Raw genomic sequence first — 24,584 nt, forward strand, 5'->3', positions numbered from 1 at the left:
TTTGTTATGACATGAAAAAACAGTTTACAGAGAGCAGTTCAAAACCATCATAGTTGTTCAGTTCCCAGAAAGACAATAACTAGAATGCAAGAAAATGTTTTAGTATATTAAAGTGTTTTTCCAAAAGTGTTTTTAAAAAACTATGATTATATATTATATCAATATATTTCATAAAATATTCTTACCTCTTTTTCCCTCAGATCACAACAATATCAGGAAATGAGTTTCTTCTACAGTCTGATATTGACTTTATCATATCTGATTGGTTTCATGCTATCAAAAATGCAATTGACAGATTGGTATGTATTTGTTATGTATTACTTAAAAAGTACTCATTTAATTATTAATCTGTAGGCATGAAATGCACATATAAAAGGATCCTATGAACTGAGAGGTATTAAGTGATTTTAAGCTTAGTTAAAATTTACCAAAAGTTTTCATTAGATAGGAATTGTGGTATTAAATGTCATTTGATTTTCTTTCAAAATTGCTATCATTTCCCATGAAAGAATATAAACATTCCTTGAGGAAGACGGTTAAAATAGCACAAACATTTCATGACTACAAGATTTTCACATTGTCAGGTTTGCAGACTTTATGATACTTCTTTTTCTTTCAAAAATACCAATATATTTAAACTTATGCTGTTACATCACTAAGTAATCTTTTATACTGTTTAATTGTCCTTTCAACTAGAGTGTTTTAATAAAATCTTGTATTTATAACTTTATAAAGTTACCCTAAATCTCACATGTCAAATGCTTTTTTTAACTACTAACTTTAGATCAAGTATTTATTTTATAACAATATATTTGAAAAATCTAGAAAAAAAATAATCTTATTTCTTATAAAGTAAGTAAGTCAAATAGGTTATTTCTCTATGCTTTTACTGTTATCAAATGGTATAATCCCTTTTATATGATTTTTGGGTTTTAACTTAAAAATAAGAAAGTGATATAAATTAACCCTTCCTCATCTTCACTGTAAAACTCTTATTCAGACACATACATTTAAACATTTTATTTTACACTTATCTTTTAGTACATAGACAGACACACATACACACATGAACACATGGCTATAACTATGAAGGTTGATGACTTGAACTAGACTGCTTAACTTTGAATCCTGACTCTAATCCTACTAGCTGTGTTGTCTTAGGCAAATTATGTCTCTCTTTTGGCAAGAGTTTCTTTATCTAAATAGAGAGAACATTGAGAGTAACAATAATATCCACAGCATAGTACTACTATCAAGCTTAATTATTCTAACATATATAAAATTACTATGATAATGCACAGTACCACCATATATATGTATATACATAGTTTCTATTAAATTTGAATATACAGTTTTCATAGATGTCCTATCTCAAAATAAGTACCTTTACCATCTTTCCTTTAAATTTAACTTCAAAATAGATCACAAAAAACTGTTGAATTCTCTCTTTCTTGTAAAAGTATTCAATATTATTCTTTTTTAATTTCAGTCAAAGGATCCAAGTAACCTGTCAAGAAACCTGAGATTATTCAAAATCCAGAGATCCTCTAGCACTGAATTACTAAGTCATTATGATAGTGCTACAAAAGAACAGAAACCAGAGCACAGAAAATCTTTAAGTAAGTATTTGTTTTTACTTGATCTTTATAACTCCGTCTAAATGCATGCTTATGAAATATAAATGCATATAAATGAGATTTGAACCAACCTCATACTACTCATGGAAGATTCCTAGCTATTTCCTGGCCTAGAATTAAAGCACTAAAGGGCAATCTGGAGCTTTGCTCACGTCATTGTTGGTAATGCCTTTTGAGAAAATAATTGTTCCAAGGTCATAGTTTCTGCTTAGAACAAACCTTTCAATCTCTGAGTAATAGCCATAGTGCTCAGATTGGTGATAGATTTTTGAAAGTGGAAAATGTCAAGCATCTCCAAATCTTAATATGCTAGTTTATTTTCAAACAATGTAAGATATATGAGTGTTCACCATCATTGGCCTAATTTAAACCAATAAGCTCTCCACAACTTCACTACTCACCACAGTTTCAAAACAGAACTATTTAGAAAGGTAGTGTGCAAAGAAGATAATCTCTATGGTCAAATACAGTTCTAACATAATAGATATTCTAATTATTAAAATAAATATTTTTAAAAAAACCAGTTTTACAACTATATAATGATCTGACATTACCTAAATATTATACACTTCTCATGTACTTGGCTCGAGTTTCAAGCTCTTGAAAAGAGCAAGTAAATATCTGTGTAAACATAGAAAAATATTATCGATGTGACAAGATTACAGTATTCTCCACCCCAGTCATATTCATGTTACTCCTGATTTTTTGAACCACCATTTTAATTTTATTTTTATATGACCAAATATGTAAAGTGTAGTAAACACTAGGTTTAGAAATTTAGTGAGAACTCAGCAGGTTAAGTAAGGCTGCTAAGAGAATATCAATGTACACATATATAAACATTTGTCATCACTGTTTCCCAATCTTTTTCTAACTTTAGGCCTCTTTAACCTTATTTTCTTCCTTTGCCCTTATCCCCACACATACCTGACTGTAAGTTGCCTCTAATTTTCTGCTGTGGACACCAATTTATGCAATTTTTACCATTAGTCCCATGGAATATCATTGTGGCTATATGAGATATGCTATGCTAGATAACTCTCTTTATATGTATAAATATATATAAAGAAAATTGTAGAGATATAAACTTCTGGTAAAAAGATGAACTCTATATATTGCTAGTAAGTCTTCAAAGGGTGAGTTATTATTAGCTAAGAAATCTATAAACAGCATATCTTAGAGTAGAAGCACCCTTTAATTAGGTCATATTCAAATAAAAACACCATAATTTCAACAACTGCTTGATACATACTTAGCACATTTATGCTAAGTTGGAGTTTAAAATTATCAATACTGATCATGGCTTTGCTGAATAGCTTTGCTATTCAATTATTTACAGAATTAGCAATGTAATTTAAAAGTATTTTTCCCTGGTTCTGAGAGGTAGGCACTGGCCTTGCATGGCTCAACTGGCCCCAACTAGCCCAACCAGAATTGATCCCCGAGCACGAATAAACCCTAGGCACAAACATAATATGATCCAATAAAACAAAGAAAAACTCTTTAAAAGTTTTTTAATATTTTCATATGATGGTGTTTGGAATTATCTCATTTGAACATTTCCTTTATTTCCTGAATATTATCATCCCCTTTACTTTATTGTGAAATGAAACATACGGTAAGATTATTAAATTAGAATTGACTTATAAATACATTGAAATAATTATGTAAACATTTCATAGTGAATAGGATATTTGTGGCAATGATTAGTAGATCTGAAACCTCAAATATAATGATTGATTTAGAGGAGTCTTACCAAGTTTCTGAAATGCCTCAAACTAAGGATAAACTAGATTGTGTTTTTGTGAATGTTTTTTAGAAAGATGACTTACAATATTTTAGAATAATATAAAGAGAGCTAGAAAAATAATTCTTATTTTAATCTCCTTTTAATAACCATGAGATAGTTACAAAGTTGTTCATGATTGAGGTTCAGTTATATAATGCCCAACTTCTATCTCTTTACCAGTGTGCATTCCCTTGTCACCACTTATCCCCAGTTTTCTTATACTTCATCAACCCCTGTATTCAGCCTTGCCTTCTTCAATAACAGATATTTTTCTTCTCTCTCTTTCTCTCTCTGTTTCTCTCTTCTTTTCCATTTAAACACTGGTTTGAAATATAATTGTTGAATAACAATCATGAATATTACTTTACCTCCTTTCAGCACCCAGTTTTTATCTCAATTATTATTGTCATAATGATCCCTTCTCTATCCTAATGCACTCTCCAGTTCTTTCTGGCAAACTTCCTACCATTGACCAGTCCCCACCTTTACTAAAAAAAATTCTCATAAGTAAAATACCAGCTTCTTTTTGAATAAAATAAAATAATGACTTGTTACTTTGACCTCAACTTCAGTCCTGACTAAAAGCAAAGATACCTTAAATTCAATCTATTTCTGTTTCAAAATACTACAAATCAAATAATGACTTCAAGATTAATTTTACCTTTGCAACTTAAAATAATAAATAACAGATATGCAATACCTATTATTCATGGACATTGTGTAAATGCTAATTTTTATATTGAATTACATAATTATCCCCATTAATTCCATGATATAGATACTGTTAATAACCCATTTTATAGATGAAGTGACTGAGGCACAGTGAAATTATTCAGCCTAAACTGTGACCAGTTATATTTTCTCACCTTAGCAATTTAAGTTTAGAATATTTAACCATTAAATCATATTTGAATGAATGTACAATCATCCTCAGACTTGAAGAGAAATATTATATATAAGAATAAGTTCACAGATATCAGTAAATAGACACAGACCTAAAATATTTAGCATGGGATCATAGCAATAGTATATAGCATTTAGGGTATGTGTCTTGTATGCAACTTACATGAGTTCAAAACCTACAACCTCTTAAGCTCCCTTGAGCCCCACTATTCATGATCCTTGAGGACCAAATGTGTGACTGCTGCCTCAAAAATTATTAGCAAAGTCATTGAGGCTAAAAGTTCTTTGAAATTTGATTTTATTTTTAAATAAAAGAAAAGTCCATCTTTAATGTGGTATCTATAATTTTTAAGATGCCTAATTCTTTATTTTGGTATACATTTATAGTTACAAAGTTTGGGGGCCAATTTTTTACTTTGCAATAGAGGATATGGTTATAATGATGATGAAACAGTGATTGCAGAGTTTATATTGATGCTTTAAATATGTTTAAAGTAGTAAATATACTATGTGTCTCTGTCCTACAACACTCAAACTTAGGTATAAACTGACATACATAAAAGTACAACTATTTTACAACAATTTTTACTACATGTATTTGTGATAAATATAAATATTTATTCTGCAGTTTGTTTTTTCTTTTTGTAGTGTCTTTTCCCAAAAAGAATGTGTGTGACCTCATACATACAAAACATATGTTCCACCAATAGTTATTTCCCTAGTGAAATTTTAGGTTTTTAAAAGATGGATTTAGTTTTATGTTACCCTCTTGGGATTAAACAATTACATTAAATTAAAGATTCACAGAATCTCCTTCCTTATTAGTAGTCTAAGCACAAGCTTTATTGTCAGTTTGCTGCCTTTGACTTCCTATGTCCTTGATGTTCCCATAAGTTTTGTCGCCAAGATTATAGAGAGATAAAGCCAAAATGACTTTTTTTAAGGAATGTGAACATCATTAGCAGCTAACAGGTGGTCATTTCATTGTCCAGTTTTTCTCAATAGTGGACATTGAGAAAAATGTGTGATCTCCATGAGTGAACCCAGAAAGTTTAGTTCTTAAATATATTTTTATTTTTAAAATATGATTCTAACATGCCAACACTATTAAGTACTAATCAGATAGTTTAAGATATCAGTGAAGTCTAGCAGAGAAGAAGCCAGGAAATGCACTGTAAGGGCCAACACACTGTGGGAAATTCAGGACACCAGCGTGGAATGAGAATAGGAGAGCAGCTCTCCAGGGAGGGTTGTTATGGAAAGTGGAGAGTCAATCAAAGACAATGTTGATATGTTTCCAAGGCAAGAGAAGTGTCTTCCTCTAATGCCAAAGAAAAAAAACACAAATATAAATCATTCAGCAGATAACCCTAGAGCAGTTACTTTGGTTTCCCATTTTTCTACCATTTAATTTCTAGATCTATAAAAATAAGTTTAATACTCTTTCAGGATTGTGTGGATTTGAAATTAGATATGTAAATACTTAGGTCACAGCAGGCACTCAATAAGTAGGAACCCTTATTATTATCCTCTATGTCCCCAAGCAGATGGCACCAAAACAGAGCATAAGCCAAAGATGGTGTCTGATGCAAGATAGGAGTAGGGCATATATACTTCAAATCCTATGAGTGTAGAGAAAGTTGTGGAAAGTGCCAGAATTGAATCCGGGAGTCAGAGTTGGAAAAAAAATCTAAATATGAGCAGCTGGTCTTTCCCTTGGCGATTCCCCAGGTGAAAATGGCAGCCAGGGCATTCTTGGGAGCAGCACACCAGAAAATAGTACAAGAAAGCCAAGAATTACTCTTGATTCTTTTATGCCCAGAAGAGCATGTCATTAAGTCGTTCTATTTGATGTAAAGTATTCAGCAGCTAGTTGGTACTCCTTTAGTTTATTCATAATTAATCAATTCATACTATCCCATTAACAAAAGGTAAATTAAAGCTTACCTTTATAAACATATAACTAAATTTCTTGACTTCACTCTTATAACTGAATTTATATATACTATAGATAGATAGATTTATAGTTGCACATAAATAATTATAGAACCTATATTAACTATAGTTATTCTTTATAACGAAATTTCAGATATAACTAAATTTCTTGACTTTATTCTTCTGTGTTCAATTTTATAAAATGATTTTTCTATTTACATCATACTTTAATAACCATTTATCTTATTCTAGTCAGTTAGTAAGCTATAATATGCATCAATACTCCTTAGCTCTATAAATAAGACCTCAAAAATAACCTTAGTTAGAAGATTAATAGCAGAATGCAAAAATATCTACAAGGGAATTACCTTCTTTTGAGTTAACTTTTGATTAATTTATCAAGAAAGACAAATGTAACCTGGATAAATCCTAAAAGTGTGTTGATATAGTTCTCAAATCTCAATTATGTGTTAATAAGGCTATGTACACTAGGTTGCAGTGACAGAAATGGAAAAAATATGAATACGTTGTAAAAAATAAAAATGTGTGTGAATGTTTAACAGTATTATTCTTAAAAATTTGATGCAAAGCAATTTAGAACATGCTAATTAAAATTTGATAAAGAAGACAGTTAAGTTTTTAATAATCTAAATAATTTTAACAATGTTAAAGTTCTAACACAACTTTAATTCATCTAAAATTCATTTGTAAACTGATTACTTGAACTCTATACATATTTATCTGAAACCAGGGTCCCAGCAAATACTGGGTGATCTTATTTACATCTGATATATAGAATAACTGGACCAGATAATGCAGTACTTTAAAGGAGGGATGGTACATAACCCCTGACCACATAGTATAGGAAGAAGGACAGAAAAGGAAATAAATTGAGGAAGAAGAGAATATGAGAAAGGGGAGAAATGATGGAAACTCTGAAAGGGGCCTCAGATGTACTGTTAATGTGGGACAGAGATATAATTATATAATCAAAGCATAGGTAACACAACAATGAAAACATGAGATCCAAACTATAACCATAAAATTTTACAAAGTGCCTGTCAACTTGGCATGCTGGCAGGACCTGGAGAGACCTTGGGAAAAATGGTGAAGGGAAGTTGATAGTAATGGAGGAATTGTTGCTAAAAAATTCAACTAAAATTTTATACCTAAAATTCAGCTATCAATAATTTTTCAGAACACAATTCTTTTTTGAAACTGATTAATGGGCCTGGAGAGATAGCACAGTGGTAGGGTATTTGCCTTGCAAGCAGCCGACCCAGCACAGAAGGTGGTTCAATTCCCAGAATCCCATATTATTCCCTGAGCCAGCCAGGAACAATTTCTGAGTGAAGAGACAGGAGTAACCCCTGAGCGCCTCCAGATGTGACCCAAAAACAAAAATAAATAAATAAATAAATAAATAAATAAACTCTTTGTAAGAAGACAGGTCATGATTGCAATTGAAGTGTTTGCCTTGCTCAGAGTTGACAAAGCCTAGAATTCTGGAATCATATATGGTCCCAGAAACCACCAGGAAGATCCATGAACATGCCTGAATCAAGCTCTGAGCACAGCCTTGTTGTGACCCAAACAAACCCCAAAAATTAGCAGATTAAAACTTATTATTATCATTATATGGAACAGTGGTCCATACTAGGCCAGCCTCATGCAACTCATGCGTTCTACCGCTGAGCCACCACTTTGACCCCTGTCTTTTATTTTTCTTAAAAACCATACATGAAAGAAAAAAAAACATACATGAGGGGCTGAATTGGTGGAGCAGAGTGGTTAAGGCATCTGTCTTGCCAGTCTAACTTAGGGCAGACCATGGTTGGATTCTCCGGCGTCCCATATGGTTCCCCAAGCCAGGAGTGATTTCTGAGCACATAGCCAGGAGTAACCCCTGAGCATCACCGGATATGGCCCCCAAAAAACAAAAACAAACAAACAAAAAACATAGATGAGTGTCTATCTCTTTTCCTCTGACTTACTTTACTTATATAATATTTATACATAATAATACATAATAATATTTTACTATTGTAATAAAGCCAAAATACAATAAAGATGAGGGCTGGAAGGACCGGCTCAAGATAAGAAGCTCACTACAAAGAGTGATGAGTACAGTTAGAGAAATAACTACACTAACAACTATCATGACAATGGTAATGAGAGAGAGAAGTAGAATGCTTGTCTGGGATATAGGCAGAGGGTGGGGAAGGAGAGAGATGGGAGGTAGGAATATTGCACTGGTGAAGAGGGTGTTGTTTTTTATGAACTAAACCCAACTACAGACATGTTTGTAATCAAGGTGCTGAAATAAAGATTTTTTTGTTTGTGTTTTTTTTGTTTGTTTTTGGGACACACTCAGTGACACTAAGGGGTTACTCCTGGCTATGTGCTCAGAAATCAATCCTGGCTTTGGGGACCATATGGGATGCCCATAATCAAACCGAGGTCCTTCCTGGGTCAGCAGCATGCAAGGCAAACACCCTACCACTGTGCTACCACTCAGGCTTCATTAAAGATGTTTTTTAAAAAAGAGCAAATAAATGAATTCAGAGAAAATTTTTTTCTTATTTAAGACAAAACAAAGGAATGGAAAAACAGTATGGAAGCCTCCAAGTTATGAGCTGACCTCTTTAAACAAATTTCTAGACAAAAGCCAAAACATTCACCATTTATATCTTTTTTAATTTTTATTTTTTTAACAAAGGGACTAGCTAATCTCATTCACTAAGTGGAAAATAAACAGTAAAGTAAGGGCTAGGGTGTTGAAATGATTAGATCGTCTTCTGCAGTCTGGTCATCTAAATTATAATGGTTATTTAGGTTATCAGAGGCATCCTGGACCCACCCTATGGACATTCTGTACTAGTAATATCTTTCCTTATCTTGCCCACTAGTTCCCTTTTGTCTCTATCAAAAACTTTATTGTCAACATGCTGGTAGGTTGCAAGATCCTGGACCCATGTTCTCAAACCAATCAACCATCTTGTCTAAAGGGACACAGAAAGAATTTTTCAATAAAAATGGGTGGGATGTAGACCTATTGGTTACAAAATAATCCCTTAGTCAACTGTTCTGAGATGCAGTCATCTTATTTACAAACTTAAACAAAAAGAAGATGAGGTACTTTTCAAAAGTGTTCCTGTTTAGGAAGTTACTTCTAATTTCCTTGGACCTATTTCATGACTATTGTAGTCTTCTGAATAGATATTATAAGAATGCAAAGGAAATCAAGATTCACTCCTCTGAGAAGATATTTGGTTTACAGACATACTAATAAAGTCCTTAGGAAGGGTGGAGGTAGCTGGAATGATAGAGCACAGGATCATCATGTGTAAGGTGCTACATATAATCCCCAGCAGCTCCAGGTTAGTATGGCTATTCGAAGCTCCAGGATGTGGCTTTAACTGGTTGGCATTGTCCTGACCCCATCCAACATCACAGGGTTTAAACAACACCCAGAGAAACAAAAGGAGGAAAACAAAAAATCTTTTTAAAACAAAGATTGAGATATAAGGCAGTTTTCAAAGAAGGCGGAATAAAATCAAAGCATACATATTTAATTCCACTTCGACTGGAAAGTGGTAAAAAGGAGATCTTTTTGAAAAGTTAGGGAAAGTGGAAATTGTTATATTTTGATATGTCTCTTTCAAAGTAATCTCTTTTTTTCTCTTTTTAATATTCAGATATTCTCTCACAAAAGAAACTTTATCCAAACACATATTTTGCTATGAAAAACTCCATTACACTAAAGAAAACTTGTTTTGTCGGGGAGTGGTAAGGTTTGGGGCCATGCCTGGCTATATGATCTGGGGCTATTATCCTTATATGCTTAAGAATCATCCACAGCGGCACTCAAAATATTGATGGTGGTTTCATAAAGTGAGGAGTAAGTGAGAAAGACTTGATAAAAACTGTTTTTACCTCTCTTTTACCTACCTTGGCCACTCACACTCAGGAAAAGCCTTGCACAGGTCAAAACTAGTAATGTCTGCAGCAAGTATCTTCAAGGCATGGAAGCTCACAGCCTACCAGTCCTAGCAAGCAGTTCTTCAAGCTGAGCCTAGAGATATGGAGATGATCTCTGCCATCCAAATTATCTGGGAGCCCTGAATTCAGGGTGGAGCAAAGAACTGCTATTTGCTGGAAATTAAATTCAGTCAAAATTTTACATAGGGTACCGGTTTGTTGTTTTCCTTCCCAGAAAAGAATTTCAGGAGGATAGAAGGCACAGAGGTAGATGTTATGAGAATTGTATTTCTATTTTCTGTAGAAATCTCCTTATTGATCTCTGTCAAGTGTGGAACTTAAAGATATTCGGTCAAAGGCAGCATATTTGGGAACTATATCACAAAATTGATCTGGAAGGATGTGTGAGTGAAAGGAAAGGAGGTTCTTTCTTGGAGAAGGAAGATGAGTTCACTAATGCTGGGCATAGTGTTGAAATTAAACCTATAAGAAACATTATTAATAATGTTATTAAAAAACAAAGTTTGATAATATTTTTTTTTGGTTATTGGGCCACACCCAGAGGTGATCAGGGGTTACTCCTGGCTGTCTGCTCAGAAATAGCTCCTGGCAGGCACGGGGGACCATATGGGACACTGGGATTTTAACCAACCACCTTTGGTCCTGGATCGGCTGCTTGCAAGGCAAACGCCGCTGTGCTATCTCTCTCTGATAATATTTTTTTAAAAAATAATTTCAGCAGGAGGCATCAAAAACTTTGAACTCTTGGTAGTCTTTTCATAGATTCTTCTCTAGCTTCTCCTTTTCTGAGGAGTCCACACATGACTGGTGAATCCATGATTTTGCATCTGAATGGTGCCTCAGTTTCTTCTTTTCAGTGAGCTCTAGATTGGCATGCTTTCTGTCAACTTCAGGGAAGACATCTCTTCTTTAATTTTTTCCAAAAAGAGCATGAATAGGGCATTTTTGTCTGCAACAAACCAATTATATATTATTCCAGAAATTTGAATCAGATTCACAGCCCTGAAAGCCTCATTTAAGACAAGTTCCTTTCTTCCTGTACTAGCTCTTCAACCTCAGAATTTTATGTTTAATATTATCCAAAATAAAAAAACCCTTACTAGTTTTTCAGATCAATATGTAATTAGCAACTGCTTGAAACATATTTTAAAGTCTGTTATAAAGACTAAGATGCATATTTTGAAGTTTCTCTCCTTGAAAATTTTCTGTAAAACAACTTAATCTTGCCAATGCAAGAAAATAATAAGATGAATAAGCCATCTGCCAAAAATGAATTAAGACAATGTTAAAATTGCAAAAAATAAATCAAATCTAACTGGAGAAACAGAAAGGATTTTTTCTGAAAGTAACAAAAAGTCATAGCAGTCATATACTATCTCTAGAACAGTTTTAGGTTATTATGTTGTTGAGGAGACAGAACTTTTAAATTTAGGCAAGATAATCAGTCAACTTAATTTTAAAAAAACATCAATATTGCCACTCTAACACCATATTCATTCCATTTGTACAGAAAAAATGAAACTATTACCATAAAATATAAAAATAATTCAATTTTACTGTAAGTTTTCTAAGGTACAGTATGTCCATTTTATTTTAATTTTAATATTGTTTTTTTAGGTTTTAGTTTGTTTCTTTGTTTGTTTTGGGGACCACACCAGGTGATACTCAGGGGTTACTCCTGACTATATGCTCAGAAACCACTCCTACTTGGGAGCCATATGGGACACTTGGAATGAAACCCAGGTCCATGCTGTGTCAGCCAAATACAAGGCAAATGCCCTATCGCTGAGCTATCGCTCTGGTCCCTTACCATTAGTTTTAATGTCATTCACCTCATCCTTCCCTCCCCTTTTTACAACTCATCAACCTCCATGATAATCAAGTTTTATTCCTGATTGATTTTTCCATCACAAAGAGATCTCCTTTTAATTTTCAAAACATTAAACTTGTTGAATAAATTAATGTTTATTTAAATAAATAAAAATAAATGTTTTAAGTAAAAGTGTATGTTGATATATCTGGAGCACTTAACCATTTTGAGAAAAAAATTAAAGGATTTGCTAAGCATTTGAATTACTAGCTAAAATAATGTTAGTCATGAATTTCCAGAGCTTTACAGAAATACTAAGTAAGGACATGCATTTTTAACATGTGTCCCCTTGATAGTAGCAACCCCAGCTTTCTTGGAACCAGAAAAGATTGGGATCAGATTGATGATCAATTCTCCATGAATCACTTGATATGAGGACCTAACTATAAACTGGGCAAAAAAAACTTGTGATTAATCTCTTTCTTCCCATCTAGGAGGCTGATCTTGTCCTCTAACCTTTCGTTGTTCATTGTCATGTGTCTTGGAGCACAAACTATTCTGAAAGTCTATCTTACCCTATCAGCACTCAAGCACTAGATCACCCATCTCCTTCTGACCCTATCAGTAATTCTGTGACCATATTGCCCCTTACATAAACTGCATTTAATCAATTTCTGATTTCATTAGGTCAAATGGCATCTTTCTTTCAATGATAGGCCAAATTCAGCAGGCTCTTTGTTCTCATTCACAAGCTATATTTCTTTACCATTTGTACTCTAGTGTAACTGTAAACAAGGACAGGATGATGCTTTTTGATTTCCTCTAAAAGTTTTCCTTCTGAATATTCCATAAGTTTTAGAAGAATTATATTAAAAATACCACTATTGTCATATCAAATTTCAAGTGCCTTCATTACACTTGATATTAAGGCATTCTTAGTGTAACTCCTGCTCAGAGAAAATACTATTTTAAATACAAATAATTGATCACATGTTGTGGTATCCAGGATTAATTTGGTTTCTTTTTGTTTCTGTAATTCAGGAATAGTCCTACCTTTTTTTCTAAAATCCTAAATTAATTTCCAGTGCATTTGGTAGGTGTACAAAACAGATAGAATTAGATGCCTAAGGAAGTATTTGAGAACTAGAGTCATTGAACAAGGATTAAGGCATTTGCCCTACATGTGGCTCATCTTTATTTGACCACAAAGAAGTTCCCTGAGGTTTTCTGGTTGCAATTTTGTAAACTCCACATATATGTACCCTGAGCATATATATATGCTCATATATATATATATATATATATATATATATATATATATATATATATGAGCCAGCACTAATAGGTGCAATTCAAAATACCTAGGAATAGCCTAAAGTACCAGAACAGCATCATGTGGCCATGCCCTTGCATTGACCACCAGAAAAAATTGTCTAGAATCCCTTGGAAAAGCCCCATGTTTCTCAGTACTGTTTGAGAAAATTCTTTCCCTCATTACATATGCATGTTTACATGTATATATTTTTATTATTATGTGCATTATTATAAAAATATTATTTATCATAGTATTTTATAAAGTAGATTACTTCTTATTCATAATAATGCCCATAACTATATATAAAAATAAGTTTATTTACCTAATCAGTAATTTTGGTTTCCCCTAATGTATAAGATGTAACTAAAAGTATCATTGGTCTCTATCCAAATTCAATAAAATATGATCTATAACATTAGGACTCCTAGCTATCTTCAAAAAATAGCTCATAGCTAGAGGATTTAGGAAAAGTAAGTGAGACAGCTGATTCATTTTTTAATGACTAAATAGGTTTTAAGTCATAAACTACTGCTTCCCAACATCTTTTGTATAAATATATGCATTTTTACATTACTAATTAACTAAACTATATATTGACAAATAGACACTTTAGTGAACAAATTAAACATGTAACCTAAGATTTTATCTACATTTGTGTCAGAGATGGCATTCTCCAAAATAGAAGATGGAGGTTAAAAACAACTGAGGAGAGACTGTCAATAGTCTGGAGCATATATTTTGTATATATGAAGTGTGAAAATCAAGCTCTCATATCTCACATCCTTTTGAGCACCTTAGATGTGAACTGTAAGGTCCCAACCAGTGAACTGTCAAGCTCATAGGACAAAGCAATGTATTGCAGGGAATGGCACCTGATCTTTTATCTACAAATTAAGGTATAATTCTGCCTCATCAATATACTATCAGACTCACTTGAGGCATTCCTCCAGAAAATTTCCTCTAAAAAAATGATCAAGATGAGAATTAAACAAACTTTTTTCAGATGAATATTAAATCCATAGTTCTATTATTATAATTGCATTGAGTTTGCAACAAGCTATATATGGATGTGTGTGTTATCCATAGACTGCTAGACACTGAAAAACATCCTAATTCAAATTTATTTCTGCAGCTAGCAGAGTGGCATGATACTATATTGGAGAGTTTCCAGAAATAAGTCATGTTAAATTATTAAATAAAAGAATGAGTTTATTCTAATGACCATTGCAGCATACTTCTTAATCTATGCTAAAAAATCAAGTTAGAATTTCTAAATTTTTTTGAAAAACAGTAATAGACTAGTTCTTCCTGAGTACTATTTGTAATACCATGACTTGTAAATTTTATTTCTACTTATTTATATTGGACCTTCCAAACAGTAATCAGGAGACCCAGTGGTCAACCAGGATCCTGAACAGTGATTCATTGCCAGGATCCTGGATTGTATAGTACTACTCCAGGGCCTAGACTGTAGGCTAAGGAGAACATAGGCTTCTAGAACCTCAACAAAGTAAGCTGCAAACAGAACCTTAACCCCTGGAATGTCTTTTAGGTACTGTACTTTGATATTATAAGTTCAGTAGTTATATGTCTTTCTCAATTTTCTCTTATTCTATAGTCTACCCAAATTATACACAAATTCATATATAGATAGGGGCCTTCTAGTAGAGTGAGGATAAAAAGGATAAAATTAATAAAATAATAATATAGGGAATTATTTATTTGTTTATAATGATGACCCTTTCACTATCTTATGAACAGGGGAAATATGTACAACTCTTTTTAACATCTAATATTGAGTATTCTTTAGTTTGTACCTACTCTATTATAATGTCTATGAACTCACTTGAATTATTCAATGGTCAATTGCAAATAAAAAAAAGAAACTGTAACTTTTGTAATACTAAAATATTAATAATTTGAATAAGGCTGTGAATAATTTAAAATCTAATTATAAATATCAAATTTAATGTAATATTACATGTTTCTCGTGCCCTTTTCAAAATGTTTTCTAGAATTGTGTAAGAAATTTTGCTCTAACAATCATAATTATTTTATGTCTTTTGAGCAACTGTGTGATATAAGAGCTCTAAGATCTACACATTTTTATTCATGTGTTTTTTTGATATGGCTTTCCATAAATGCTTTCTATACAAATTTGCATATCCTAGGGTATAATACACATACTTAATGACTACATATTAGACCTAGAATATAGACAAAATCTTTTAAATTTCTATTATAACATAAACATTAGATATGATTATCTTCAAAAACAATTATGGCTGTATTTTTGTCTATTATAAATTCATCTGGAAATTTATTTGTATCTTATATTTCAGAATGGCAAATTATGCAGCAGAACTTGCATCCTATCTTTCATTCTTTCAGGATTTTACTAAAGTATTACTACTCAAAGTATGGTTTGTGGCTGGGCAGTATTGAAATCTTCTGGAAGTTTATTAGGGATAAAGCCAAAGCTACTGAAGACAATCTGCATTTTGATTTATACGTACATTAAGGTTGATTCATATGTTCATTATCATAGGAAGAATTTCTTTGAGAAGAGTTTTGGACATCCAGAGGCAGAGAGAGTGCACTTTTGAAACTTTGACAAGATATATTTATGTGGAAGAGCTCCTTAGCTTGCCTTTGTGTAAAATAGCATTGCATATGGTTGTTATTATTATGTTGGCCTTGACATGACAATGCATAATTTTGAATGGCAAATATTTATTTAATCTCATCAATCCCTTCAAACTAATCATTACTGAGACTGAGATAAAGCAAGGCATATATTTTGTGTAGTTTTTGCTCATGTCCTGAAATCTGAACTGTCCTTGTCAAAAGTCAACAGCTCTAGCTAAACAACAATAACAATAAATGATACCAAGAATAAATTATTCTAACCAGAACAAAGTGCCAGGAGACCAAAGCTCCAAATAATCCTCTAAAGAGAATTCACTAATTCTTTGGATAGATCCATATTAAATTCAACTGAAATGCTTTTTATTCTTTATTTGTCATTTTATTCTTCCAGGAACTAATTTACACTTAGTTTTTTGTTGTTGATGTTGTTGTTTTCTTTTGGCATCTCCAAATGCAAGAATTAAAGTATTTTGTTGTTTAACTGTCCTTGACTTTTATTTTTATTTTATCATTGTGTTTTTACATTTCATTGGCCTTTAATGTAGATACCATAATCCTTTTTGTGGGGAATTGGTGTTGGACAGCACCCAATAGTGCCTGTGTTGATTCCTAGCTCCATGCTTAGAAATCACTACTGACACTGCATCAGCAGACTGTATATGGTGACTGAAATGAAATTAGAATCATCTAGTTATGCAAGTGCCATATCCCTATATTTTCTCTCCAGCACCTATAACTTTGATGTATTTTATTTGTCTTAAATTTTTATGTATTTATTTGTTTCATTACCATTTATAATGGTTTCTCATGAACATAACTCAATACCAAGCCCACCACCAGTGTACCCCTACTCCTCTCCCAGAAACCGAGAGCCTCCTCCTTAAGACCCTCAAGAACTCAATCCCCAGTTATATTGCCTTTAAATATTTGTTGCTACCTAACTTTATATCTCTAAGTGCCACTTAGAACTATATAGTATTTCATTGTGTACACATAGCACAACTTCTTATTCTATTCACATTTGGTAGGGTGTTGGGTTGTTTCCATATCTTGGTTATTATTCTAAATGCAGAAATAAGCATAGGTGTTTCTGAATCTTTTCAAATTAATGTTTTTGTGTTTTGGGCATAGGTGCCAAGAAGTGGTGCTGCTGGCTCATTTGGGAATATTAGTTCTATTTCTTGTGTGCGTGAAATCTTTATATTGCTATCCATAGAGGTGTTTTTATTGTGTTTGGGGGCCATACTCTCAATGCAGTCTTTACATTTGGATCTGTGCTAGAGATTATCCTGGCAACTGTCAAGGGACCATATGAAATGTTTTAAGTAAGCTGTTTTGCTCATAGAGTAAGCTTAATTTTCTATGACTGCTGAAGTAATCAAGGCCCACAAGTCTACACATTAGTTGTTTGGGAGAACTGAAAAGAACAATTGTGGAAAACAACAACCAAAAAGAAAAACAGAAATCTGTTTTTTCACTTATTTTTTTGGTGGGGATTACCCTAAAAAGCTTCTCATGGCTCAGTGCTCAGAGTCATTTTTAGATGCTCTTAGGAAAGCATGCAGTATTGGGAATCTAACCTGGAATTCCTGCATACCAAGCATGTGCTAAACGCTTTCAGTGTCCTCTGTATTTTCTCACTCCAAATCTGACTCTCCAGTACTGCAATCTCCTCACTATCCCAAGCACTATTAGGTATTCTTGTTTCCCTCAGTAACACTGGCCATATCAGTACTGAGCCATCAGCCCTATATCAACAGGCCAAGTATTACTGGGAAGGCCCCTATAAATATAAAAAATAAAATATAGGCTAAACATAAAGTCCATTTAACTATATATAGCGCAATGATTTTTAGTTACTGAGAAAAATGGATGACCCTAAGATAATGTATCATTTTCTCTGATCCATCTTTAGACTAGGATATGGAAATAAGCAAATAATACATTACTAAATAAAAAACATTTTGCATGCATTTGCTCTCAAAGGTCTGATCATTTTAAATATTGTTGTATGGTAATGAGAAAGCTTGGAAAATTTGCATCACAATGTTAGTATTGCCTGAATTCACTTCACTTATTTAGCTTTATTACTCGAGGACAACTTACATAAGAAAAATGGTTTGTTTGTTTTTTTCTCCTTAGTCAGTACCTGGATTTGTTATTGAAGTTTCATGCCATATTTTTCAAATTGGGCATAACTGATTCCACAGAAGTGTTTGGCTGAGAAACCAGAAAAATTTTGTTTAACTCATTTTTATTGAATAAAATCCAGAAATTTTGTCAAGAATTGTTAGATATTAATCACAAGTGAGTAGGATCATTAAAATTTTCTTTACCTTCCAGAATACCAGGCATTATAGAATCATAAGTGAGCTCACTTAATAATCTCTACAATCACATACAAGCAATCATTTTTATAGTTTTTAACAAGATTTTAACTATTATTTGGAGATCTTACTAGATAATTATAATGTTTTATGTTTTATCATAGATATGACGTGTCAATTGGGGAAAATATATTATCTTAGGCTCAAGGCTTATAAAAGTTATCCTATACAATTTGAATTGTTTTAATTACTAAATACAATTTGTGGTTATTTTTTACATGGCAAAGTGGTAATCTTATTTATGGAATATAAATTTCAGCTAATTAATTTTTCATCACTAAACAACTTTATAGAATATTAGAAAAGAATTAAATATTTTCTTCTTCAGTTAAGAGTAAAAAATATGTGACAATATAAGGTAGCCAGATGAAAATAAAACTAAAAAACATGCCTCTTTTAAATTATAATTGCTTTCTGCTTCCTTTCTTATAACCATTTCTCATCTTTGACTTTGAAACTCAACAGTTTAAACTTGGTTCTTATTTCACTGGGCTAATCCCCTTTCATAAATCTTGCTCAAGAGCTGAAGTAATTTGCACATCATTTAAAGAGTATTTGCTTTGAAATATTCACCTCAAGCCCTTTTATATAGTCTTTCTCCCTAAAGATTTGTAGTATTTGTTTTGTTCTCTGAGGTATAAAAGATCTGGGTAAACTTTATTCCTGTTGTTTCAAGATTAGTTAACAAAATGCATATTAATTCAACAGGAACAGGAACAAATCTTGGTAAAGATGATCATACATATGTCTCTAGGGAATGGCAAAGTACAGTAGGTTAGTCTTCAAATCTCTGTGGACTTGCTCAAAAGATCATTGAAGGATTTAAATTTCTAGAATATGTCTACAAATGTATCTTCATTGTTGTGAAGAACAGGAGCTATACTGATGATTTCCCCCTAGAAAATTCATTCTAATTTGTATTTTAATGAAATTTAAGTTATCTACAAAATAGCTCTTTAAACTTATGTACAGAGAATAAACTGTCACAGAAAAACTGTCTGCCATTGAAAAAAATGTAAATTTGGCATAAACATATGTATTTTATGTCACTTTATTTTACATTTTCTTACTCTCAGACTTCAAACTACAAAGTCAGACATCCATATAGTTAAAAAAATTAGAAGGAACTTATAAAATCAAAAATAGACAAAGTTCAAAGATACTTATACATGTATAAAATAAATTTTTGAAATTTTCTGGTAAATTCAGAGTATCTTGATTTCTCCATGTAATATCTGTTATATAATTTAAGTACTCTGTTCTTCTCTTAAACTGAAAATGACCATAAACTTTTGGCACTTCAGTGCTTATCCGGAAATGACTAAGTGGATTCAGAGGTAATAAATCACTCATATGGATCCAGCCACCCACAGTCTTGTTCCACTTCTTTTCTTTACAAGTGTAGTAATAGACATTTCCACAGTCCTCAGGGTGCCAAACTTCGCACCATTAGGAAAATCTGCAAGTAGCTTGATTTATCTTCCTCACTCAGTTAGCTAAGGCCCAACTAAGTGAAAATCAGCAGGAACAAACTTGACTTGTTCAACTTTTTTAATAGGGACATGCAACAATTACAACTTTCCTCCATTGCCATTCAATTTACTTAGGATGTGAAACCCCTCTTGAAAAAAATATTCAGATGAGATCTCAAATTATAGGTGCATGGCTGGCTGACTGTAGTTTCATTATACATAGAGGATTGTCTGCTGTTTGCAATTAATCCAGACACAATACTCTTGGTACTTTGGGAAGAAAGTAGAAGACATCGCTATTTTATAAGTTGTAAACTCCTAAATTACCCAAAACTAGAGACACTATTAAACAGATACTTAGATCTAGCTAGGATCTGCTTATTGTGTAGGTGCCTCTTCCCCTGATGGATAAATCAATTAAATATTTAGGATGTGGAATATCTTCCTGGTTGGATAATGCATTTTATTTAAATGATTGCCCACCAATCTGAAACATTAAAGGGAATTTTAACGGATGGAAGCACATTACTGTCTCTTGTATGGGGCACATTAACACTTTAAAAATGAATGTACTTCCCAGGATTTCCTATTTGTTCCACCAGCTGCCTATTGATGCTCCAGATAAACAGTTTAAGAGTAACTATGTAAAAGATGCATGTGTAACACTCTGTATGCTGAAGTGCACACTTTTACCAAAATTTCCCAACTGTGGCCCCTTTGAATGCTTTGTCATAGTCTCCTGTAAGCAAAAGTGAGAAGTTGCATCTCATCCTGAGAAATAGAAGAGAAAAACCCAAAGAAAAAGACAAATAGTATCAAAACAAAAATTCTATGCATAAATATAACTTTTTATCATTTCCCACTGTAATTTGTCTTAGTAATAACTAGTGATTATTACTAGAAAATATTAGGAGGATATGGTAGAATTTGTCATAAATGTTTATTTTTTCATTAAATATAAGGCATATGAAAATAATTATTTCTTATTCAAGATTTATTACTATGCCAAATTTATCACCAGTATAATGCTTGTGCCCCCTATTCTATTATCCCAGTGTCAGGAATCTGGCAAGAATTGATATTTTGGAGTGCTCAACCAACTCTAGGCCCTCTTGTAAGCATGTAACCCTATTAATAATTCTATGAAATACAATAGTGTGCTCTTCCCATTTCTCTAAATGGATAACTGGAGCACAGAAATGTTGATCCATACAGCTAAAGAGAGGGATCGAAATTTAAAACTAAATTATACATAGAGGATTGTTTGCTGTTTGCAATTAATCCAGACAAAATACTCTTGGTCTGCTCCATACCGCTCCACATGAAGGCTTATCTATCATTCTGTGAGGCATCTGTATTCTAGTGTAAAATTTGATGCCTTCTATTAACTAGTAGCACTATAAAAGTTGAGCAAGTCACAACCTCACTTAGCTTCCAGTTTTGTTTGATTTCTTTTGGGAGTGCACAGTAAGGGAATGTCTGTCCTCAGGGCTTACTTCTGGCTGTTTGCCTAGAGGGATCCCTCTTGGTGGGGTCCAGGGCATTTTATGTAGTGCTGGGAATTAAATTGGATCAGCACAATACTAGGCAAGCAATTTACCCACTATATGACCTTTCTGGCCCTTCACTTCTGTTTTATAAATTCGAAACTATCAATAATAATAGTGACCTCCTGCAGAGTTGCTTAGAAATATATTTGATTCTCTTTTGAGAAAAATACTCAGCCATCAATGCTTAGGGTTATTCCTGGCTCTGCACTCAGGAATCACTCTGGCAGTTGTCAAGGGACCATATAAAATGACAAAGATTGAACTGCATATGCCATATGCAGGACAAATATCCTACCTGTTCTACATTACTCCAGCATGGTTATTTTGAATTATATTATGCATGTAGCATTTATGCCAGCATTTGATGCAAAATATGCTAACAATGACCAAGTCATAAATATTTTACTTTGTTGCATAGTATGCAGAAAATTCCCCTTAATATTTTCAAAATAATCATATTAGATGTAAATTACTAAAGTGTTCAGAGATAAACCTATTTTTAATTTTTTGGATTTATGGAGAAGATGGAAACAGTATATTGAATGATCTACAGAGGATTATAGCTGAGTCAGGCATCCATTCTTATTAATTTCCATTTATAAAGTCTTAATTCACAGTTGACACAAATATATCACGTTAGTTTTCTAAATGAAAACAAATATATCCCCTCATAGAAGAGATAATAAAGATAGTGGTCAATCTCTATATTTTTTAGAGATATACTCTTACATGCCAGATGTGATAGAACATCTAAATCAGTACATTTATTCGCCTTTGTTCAAAAGAACCGTAATTCAGAGCCTGAGGGTGGTGCAAGCGGTAAAGCGTCTGCCTTGCCCGTTCTAGCCTAGGACGGATTGGGGTTTGATCCCCCGAAGTCCCATATGGTCCCCCAAGCCAGGAGCCATATCTGAGAACATAGCGAGGAGTAAACCCTGAGCGTCACTGGGTGTGGTCCAAAACAAAATAAATAAACAAAAAAGAACTGTAATTCAGCTAACTGGAATAAGTGTGACTTGGATTATTATATTGGGAGTTAAACTTTGGCAAGAAACTATGTAATTGCAAAGTTTAATGAAGTCTGAATTTAACTGAAGATAATAACTTATTATCATTATGACAAGGAATAAACAATAATAAAAATAAGAACAAATGAATCCTTCCATAGTTGAGTAGAAAGAATATTCCAGATCTTCCTTTGTAATCACTGTCATTGAGAGACCCTGAAGTCTTGTATTTGTTAGTAACTGATACCTTGATTTCAGTCTCAGATACTAATGACAAATGCTATTTTGAGGACTTGTCAAGGAAGGAATTAGTTACAGTTCTTTTTTTCACCCATTCATTTCTATTCACTATGGGTCAAATTTAGGATAAATCAGAGGAGACTCATTTGAAGTCACTATACTCTACAAGTCCTGAAAACTGTTGGGATAAAATCAAAATCTGATAACAAAAGCAACCAAGAATGGATTTTACTGAGTTCAAAAACAACCACTCTATATAATTTGTTTGTTTGGACAGTAGGGCTAAATTTTTATCTACCCTTTAACTTTTGTAAAGTGCTATTACAATATAATGTATAAATTGTAGGTGTGCATCATTATAATTTACTGTGTTTATAAAATAAATTAATGTTCTTTTTTTACACTAAAACTTTGCTGTCCTTCACTGAACACTTACATGAAATGTTGAAAAATGAAGTGTGTGGACTTAAATAGATAGATCAGCCATTAAAATCAATGAAGAAACAAATACATAGAGTATAAAATTCCTTAGTTGTTTTGCTTCATTCATTGTATAGGGAGATTAATATTTCTCAGTCATAATATGTTCATTATATAAATGGATCAGCTCAGACCTTTATTATCCATACCAGAGGAATAAGTAAGCTCTAAAGGCATAACCTATAGTAGGGATCTTACCAAAGGTGAGGCTAACTCAGAAGCTAGAGAAGTCAGAGAAACCACTCAGTTTACACAGTCATATCACAGGCAGATATTCAAATATGATTTGGGTAGAATCTGTAGTTCTCAAAGTAAAGAGGTAGGAAATATTCACAATTCTATGCTAACTAATAATCTTGATGGCAACCTTTTAAGAACATTTTTTTGGGGCCGACGTGTGGCGCTAGATGTAAGGTGTTTGCCTTGCCAGCGCTAGCCTAGGATGGACCTCGGTTGATCCCCTGGCGTCCCATATGTTCCCGCGCATAGCCAGGAGTAACCCCTGAGCATCATCGGGTGTGGCCCAAAAACCAAAAAAAGAAAAAGAAAAAAGAACATTTTCAACTCACTATAAATATGATTTAATTTAAAGATAAGCATAAAATACTATTAAAATATACATGCCTAATTATATCAAGTTAAATAATGCTTTGAGTTGTCAAATGTGCTGACTTTGTTTGCTCATTTGAGACTATATAATTTCTTAGAAATTTTGTATTCATCTTAAGAACTAGTTTCCATCTGGAGTATTAAGAAACACAATGATTTACAAAAAGGTCCACTAAGAGTTTGTAAGAGAGAATTTAATAAAAAAAAAAATAAAAAAAAATAAAATGCTTATTCTATGTCTTTTTTTGTTTTGCTTGATTTTGGTTTTGGTACCACACTTAGTGGTGCTCAGAAATCATGCCTAGCAGAGCTCGGGGGAACCATATTGGTGCCAGAATTAAACTCTGGACAGCCGCAATGCAGTATGTCCCCTACCCCTTGAACTATCTCTCCAAGTTTTGTCTTTTATTTTTATATTCAACATCTGAAAAACTATAATTAATGTCTAGTTAATACTCAAATTAGCATCTGTCACTTTTTAGTAGACGTTATTTTAAATGATTCAGAGATTAATGGATTGGAAGCAAGTGTTTTTAAAACTAAATAAAAGTGACACACCTAGTTGCTCAGCTAAAGCACAATGAATAATGAAAAGTATAGATTTCAGGATCAGAAAACTAAGTCCTGGCCTTGTCAATATCTGTGTAAGTTTGAGTGCATTTGAGTTTCTATATTATAAATATATAATTTTGAGTATATATATTAAGTATAGACATAAGTGAAATATAAATAGCTAAGCACCTAAAGAAAACTCTTGGAACAATGTCTGAAATAAAGTATATTTAAATGGTAATTTATT

General features: G+C 32.8%; 1 protein-coding gene across 1 annotated transcript in view; it reads left to right on the forward strand.

Moving 5' to 3' along the window:
- The window catches only part of ARHGAP15 (Rho GTPase activating protein 15), a 723,932-nt gene that overhangs the window by 330,083 nt on the left and 369,265 nt on the right, over positions 1-24,584 (forward strand). Inside the window, exons 6-7 of the mRNA XM_049773571.1 lie at positions 201-299; positions 1,490-1,619. Coding sequence (XP_049629528.1) covers positions 201-299; positions 1,490-1,619 — 229 coding nt within the window. The remainder of the gene's footprint in view (positions 1-200; positions 300-1,489; positions 1,620-24,584) is intronic.

The sequence above is a fragment of the Suncus etruscus genome, chromosome 5 (assembly GCF_024139225.1).
Source record: "Suncus etruscus isolate mSunEtr1 chromosome 5, mSunEtr1.pri.cur, whole genome shotgun sequence".
In the NCBI taxonomy this organism is placed as follows: Eukaryota; Metazoa; Chordata; class Mammalia; order Eulipotyphla; family Soricidae; genus Suncus; species Suncus etruscus.